Source organism: Emydura macquarii, unplaced genomic scaffold (genome assembly GCF_026122565.2).
Source record: "Emydura macquarii macquarii isolate MOO-44397 ecotype Brisbane River unplaced genomic scaffold, CSIRO-AGI_Emac_v2 contig_2403, whole genome shotgun sequence".
Taxonomy (NCBI): Eukaryota; Metazoa; Chordata; order Testudines; family Chelidae; genus Emydura; species Emydura macquarii.
In genome coordinates, this window is record NW_027132540.1 from 182,260 (window position 1) to 189,030 (window position 6,771).

The window sequence follows — 6,771 nt, forward strand, 5'->3', positions numbered from 1 at the left end:
CTTTGGAGCACACTCTGTCTCTGTCTCGTGCCACAGTCAGCACAATGGGGCTATGAACCTTGTACCTGCAAGCCCTTCACACCAGTCAGGCTTATTTCTCTATATGCCGATAGAGTTCCCTTACTCCCCGTCCTAGTTCTATAGGCCCATAGAACTCCCGTTTTCCCTGACCGTGGTTTTGCACGCCGACGAAACCCCCACTCCGCCTCCTCCTTTTTGATAGCCTTAATTATACCTGTAGTTCTGTGTTGCCTTTAGAGGAATCTAGCACATTATTTGAGGAATACATGGTGGATTTTGTGGAATCATTTTCTACCGACTAATTTCTGTAGGGCAGCTTTCATTTCCTCGTCCCTCAGACTATATATGAAGGGGTTGAACATAGGAATCATGATGGTGTAGAACAGCGAGAGCAGTTTGTCAGTGTCCATGGAGTCCCTTGACTTGGGTCTCAAATACATAACCATACCAGACCCATAAAATAGAGCCACCACAGTGAGATAGGAGGAGCAGGTGGAGAAGGCTTTGTGTCTGCCCTGGACTGACGGCATCTTCAAAATCATGGGGGCAATTTTAATGTAAGAAATAACTATATACAGAAAGGGGGTGATTATGAAAGGCAGGGATACTATGAAGACAACTATTTTATTCCTGTAGGTGTCCACGCAGGACAGCTCCAGCAGAGGGGGGATTTCAAAGAAGAAATGGTTAATTTCATGAGACCCACAGAAGGGCAAAGAAAACACCAAATACGTCTGCCCAAAGTGTACAGGGATGTTTACAAGCCAGGACCCGGCTACCGTCCTAACACAGACCTCCCTGGTCATTGTGAGTGTGTAACGCAGGGGGTTACATATGGCTACATAACGGTCATAGGCCATGGCCACCAGAAGGAAACACTCTGTGCCACCTAGTAAAAGGAAGAAATACATCTGGGCAGCACAGCTGGTGAATGAGATACTTCCATCCTCTGCTAGGCAATTGGCCAACATCTTGGGCAGGGTGACTGAGGTGGAGCAGATTTCCACGAAGGACAGGTTCCTCAGGAAGACGTACATGGGGGTGTGCAGGGCAGAGTCCAGCACCGTGACAAAGATGATGACACCGTTCCCTAGCAGGATCACCACGTAGATGATCAGGAAGATCATGAAGAGCAAACCCTGCGGGTTCGTGAGGTTGGAGAATCCCGAGAGGATGAATCCAGGTGTGATGGTTTGATTTCCACTCACCATTGGATGGCCATATTGAATCTGCAGAGACAATAAAGGCAGAGGACAAGAGTGTGTCAGTTACTTAGTGTGTTGGCACATAACTTTCTCTCACAGATGTGAAATCATGTATCTCATCTGTCAGCAATAGAAACCTGCATAGCTCTCCACATCCTTACAACTGGGATAGTCGCATATTCTGGCTAATGTGTGTATGGGAGCATGGCAAAATTGCTGCCCGCTCCTGGCTTGTTGTGGCATGGCAGAAACCTTTGCCTCAGTTTCCCCCATTTTCCTTCGGCTTACTCCAGCCCTTAGAGTGTCCTGGCACATCTGGCCAGGCCACTTGGCACAGCAAAGTCCAGCAGAAATGTATTCTAACCACACCTTCAGCCAGCTGGGCTCAACTGGCAGCCACCTTGTCACAGGTGAGTCTCTGTTGTTCTAGTGTGTCCTCCTGTGTAGCACAGCCCACGGCTCAAAGCGCCAAAAACTGGAGTCTGGGATTTTGGAGCAGAAAGACTGGGGTTTTATCTAGGACTGGCTGAAACAACTTTCTTTCAACCAGAATTTTAAAAAGGGGCTATTCACCAAACATTCAATGAACAAAGTTGATTTTTTTTTTTTTAAAGTTGGGAGGAAAAACACTTAGTTTCATACTAAAACTCTGGGCTACCCGCTGGAAAAGTGTGAAAACCCTTTAAAAAGTAAAAAAAAAAAGTGTTGTTTTCACTCCCAATTAAATGGCATGTTAAGAAAATCTTTTTCCCTAGGAGGGTGGTGAAGCACTGGAATGGGTTACCTAGGGAGGTGGTGGAATCTCCATCCTTAGAGATTTTTAAGGTGTGGCTTGACATAGCTCTGGCTGGAATGATTTAGTTGGGGTTGGTCCAAAGTGCAGAAACACATATCTGCATGCACAACTATGCAACAGGCAGACATAGTGGCACATGCACAGACACAAAGGTATAAGCAAAAATGTGTTTTTACTCCCACAGAAACAAAGCATACATGCTATTTATGAACTTTAAAAACATACATATGCAAGGGGCCAGAGACCACAAACGCAAGCAAACACACACACATACACACATAAGAACAATACATAAACACAGTACATACTTCCTAAGAAATCCCTAATAAACATGCAAAGACATTGGCACGAACACGCAGTTACAACCCCTGTAACACAATCATGGAGACAAAATGCACACCACTGCAAATGCAACTCTCATTTTTGTTAGCAAACATTTGTTAAATACTTACATGGGGACCTTTACAAACACACAATGAATACAACAACACACACACAGCGATTACTGTGAAACACACCGATGGACTCCCCAACAGACACCTGTGCACAAACTCATAATTCAAACACATACACTTGAAATTACTTCTGTAGAGGAATGTCATCCATTTCTTTTGTTATAATTTCTTTTTTTAACAATCTACAATAAAATGAATTATTTAGATGGCTGACCAAGGCATTGCCTTCAATGTCCACCACAAAAAAGAAATTAATCTGAGCTTGCACTACGCGAGCTAACGAGAAAATCTCCCAAGATTATCTGTTTTGCTGAATAGCCCTGTCTCTTTTAAAAGTAACTTGTGAAAATGCCCCAATTTAAGAATCTCCAAGCCTGCTGCTCTGTCTCTTGCCCCGTCTGTCATGCTAAATGTCAGCTAGGGTGTTGCTGTGCTCTGAGAGTCATTCATCAGTTTAAATCCATGCATTCCCAGAGGCTAGTGAAAGCTGCACAGGGGCAGAGTTGAGGTTACTTTACAAGGGTTTAATTTAATTCTTTGTTCCCTGCTTTGCAAAGAAGTTCAGCCACTGTGCACATTCTGGAAGGGCGTGAGGCAGGGCTGGGCACCTTGATTCTGAGTGAACATAAGTTCAGGGCTAGGAACCAGGACTAAGGGAAGGGTTTTTAAGAGAACGAGGTGCTCACCGGTCAATGGGAGTTAGGTACCGTTGAAAATCCCATCCTAAGAAATAAGTGATAAATAAAGCTGGTCAGAAAATGGGCGAGAAAACAACCTCATGAAATGTTGGACATTAACTTACTAACAAACCAACCAACCAGCCCACCTACCCCCCTATTTTCTGAGGGAATCTTCAAAAAGTTTGTTAGGGATTTAGGAGCACTGACTTTTCAATCAATTTATGTTCCTAATTTCCTTAGATGCCTTTGAAATTCTCACTCTTCCACAGTAAGTTTTACAATTACATTTTCTGAGAGATTCTATTTGGTGTTAATATTTTATTTTCATAGATAATATCAGCTTTCCTATCTATCTCTCTTTCTTGCTCTCTCTTTCTCATCGTCTTTGCGGATAGTAGGGCTGAGTGGCAACAAGAATTGCATTTTGTGAAAAGTTTCATTGTTTCAAAATGTGGTTACAGGCTGCAATTTTGAAACCTTCCCGACCATACTTTAGTCAATACTACTAAGTTTCCACACAAAATTTTCATTTTGAAGAATTGGCTTTTTCAAACGAAAAAAACGTGCCACCAAAAAATTCCTGAGCACCTCTAGCCCAGGCTTATCCAGCGACCTTACATTTCATCTCCTGACTGCACAAGAAGACGTAATGTTTACACACATGTGACCCCATTCACATCAGCTCGGCAGGGTCACTCAGATGAGTGCAGAAACTTATGGGCATCGGTTTTGTAGGATCGGGCCTGCAGAGATGGCTACTGAGGCTTGGTCAGATATGGCAGGCCCGATGAGTAAGTGCCCACTGTAGCCTGATTTTATAGTTATTAATTTATTGAATACGGTAATAGGTTTGCCAATTGCTTTAATTAAAGGATTATGAGGTTCGTGTCCTAAATCAGGCTTCAGGTGAGTTTTATAAGGACACCGGGTACAACACAGGAAAAATTCCAGTGATAACCAATATTTGTATAATTTTATAAATGTATTAAAATAACATAAAATAATAAACAAATGACTGATATAGAGAAAATAAAATGAATAATCAAATTGATAATGGATTAATACAATCTTAAAGGTAAAGACTTATTTGATAGATATATCTATGATATGCTTTAAACTAATATACTCACACCCTTCCTGGACTTGGTTGAAAGAGATGTCTAATTTCTCAAGTTGGAGTTGAGTGGAATAAGAGCTGCTTCAAAGCTAAGAGCTATAAGCTAAGACTAACATTATAACTTTAAGGATATAAAATAAAGAATGAATCTTAACACTAAATAAAACTTTAAGCAGGGATAGCTGACAGTCGACTGCCCCGATGAGCTAAATTTGATCTTTCTGATACCCCAGAATACGGATCCTCCATCCCATACTTGGCCTTTCCACCTTCAAATTTTTGGGATACATATAATCTATTGGCTACTAAGTTCGTACGTATTATTGACGTATCCACATCCCTTTCCAAGTGGTCATTTATCTCAGCTTTGTTATTTCTAGAGTATTGTGGGTTCTGTGGTGTTTTTGTAAAGTTTCTTGGTAACCGGGTCAGCCCCTTCCCCTTTTAATGTCCCTTGACTTGTCTAGGGCAAAGGTTATGACCATAGATGTCCTATCCTGTCCTACATTGATACTTATCTAAGCCAAAGGTTGACTTGACTTGTCTAGGGTAAAGGTTATGACCATATATGTCCTATCCTATTCTACATTTATCTAAGCCAAAGGTTGAATATATATATTAATGGTAGCTGTCATCCAGGATGTGGCCTGGAAGGTACTTTGCATTACAGCTGAATAAAATATCTAATTTTATTATTGAATCACACAATCATATCAAAATATCTCTAATAATAATGATGTGAGCAAGCAGGCTAGTTCTATAGGTTACAAATCCCTCCTTTGATGGGGTGGTTGCATAATAAACCCCATCATAAAATGTCTGACTGGTTAGTTGTTTTAGGGAATTCCCTCATTTCTTCCTACTGCTCGTGTAGGAGTAAGAGTATCATAGTTATCTGTACTTTGGTACCCGACCCTCATTGGGACATAATCGTCTTGTTCAGAATTTTGTCTTTGATTTGGTCTGAATTTTTTTTTGTATTTATTAATTTTATATTGAATGAATCCCAATAGGACAAAGATCATTCCTATTGCAATTCCTTGTGTCACAATGTATTTCCGTAATCCAAGTCCTACTAAAGGAACCGAAGGGATCTCTTTGGTTTCATCCATTAACTGAATAATAGCCTGGTTGGCCTTGTCCATATCATTAGTAATCTGTATGAGGTGAGTCTCTTTACGAGACACTAATGATTTCAATGATAACCCCAATGGGGGAATATGGACAGGGAAGGTTAGTGTATTTTGGATAGTTAAATTTTGGTAATCTGGGTTAGACATAATGATAGTAATGTTTTCAAAGGTGGGGATAGGAGAAATTGCTTGATTTCCAATTAACACTGGTTGCTTTGGAATAAAACAAAAATTTGGGTCTGTGACCTGACACTCCAAGGAACCATAGTTGTACCCCTTTTGATTAGTTACCACGCAAAATTGGCCATTTCCAGCATAGGACATCTTCTCCATTGGCGTTTTCCACATCGTCAGCCTCACCAGGCATGACGAGGATTATTTATTTTGTAACTCTTCCTGTAATCCACACATGACAGTATTTGTTTCAAACACATCACATCTACAAATGTACTGAAGCCCCTTTTTAGAGCAACAGGCCATCTGTGAAACTTTCCAAGTCTGAGTTGGAGTGTGAAAGATTACCACGGGAGGTACATTGATCCGTTCTCTATAGATGTCATCTTCTAGGTGACCTATGGACTGGACCGTTGCCAATTGCTTGTACACATCCTTGTCTGGATCAAACACTGGCAATGAAACAGTGAATGAGACATACAAGGATTGTGCCATTATACATTCTTTTGAAAAAGAACAACTGTCTTGGTTGGGGTGTGGTGTCACAGATCCCATATGTCTTACTGTTACCAATGACAAATGTTGGCATATATCCAAACATGTGGATTGTTCTCCTTCTAACCCCTGAAAACATTGAGGACAATACCAACTTAATAATTGTTTATCTTTGATTAGGTCTGGAACCTTCCCCAATTTTAGACCTTGCAAAGTATCTGCAATAGTGTCTATAACATATTCTCCATATGCAGAGCAAATAATTTCCTTCCCTAAATGTTGGTCCTTTTGTTGATTATTGTTTACTGCAATTAATTGGTTAATTTTAAACTGGCTTTCATTAAATAATTGAGCTATGTCATGCATATTATAAATAATGAATCGCTCTTCCTGGGCTAGTCCTTTTACTCCCTGTAACATTGGGTTAGTTACCTGATTAGCTTCTTTTCGTAACACATAATCCATGTGTTTACAAATTTTCCAAATATCTATTTTATTCCACATTGACATTCCTGATCCAAATAATCCTGTTACAGTTCCTAACATTCCAAAAGGGTTTAAACTGCGTTTTTGTCTAAGGGTATGAAATTTATCACTCATTCCCAACAGAGTTATATTTTGCATTTGCTGTTGGTAAGCTGCAATTTTGTCCAAAAGGAGTACTGAGAAAAAGGAAGACACTCTTGTATCTTTGC

The 6,771-nt window shown here is 40.5% G+C and overlaps 1 protein-coding gene across 2 annotated transcripts; it reads right to left on the bottom strand.

Annotated features, from left to right (window-relative positions):
• Positions 1-305: 305 nt before the first annotated feature.
• LOC137161889 (olfactory receptor 10AG1-like) lies at positions 306-6,190 on the bottom strand. 2 transcript variants are annotated; one of them, XM_067561398.1, is made up of 2 exons: positions 5,926-6,190; positions 306-1,201 (listed from the first exon to the last, which is right to left on the bottom strand). In XM_067561398.1, exons 1-2 carry the CDS (start codon positions 6,134-6,136, stop codon positions 306-308), a joined length of 1,107 nt encoding a protein of 368 aa, XP_067417499.1. In that variant the 5' UTR covers positions 6,137-6,190. The 2 variants fall into 2 exon arrangements, with proteins under 2 accessions (XP_067417499.1, XP_067417501.1); XM_067561400.1 differs by lacking the exon at positions 5,926-6,190 and having other exon boundaries at positions 306-1,232.
• Positions 6,191-6,771: the final 581 nt, after the last annotated feature.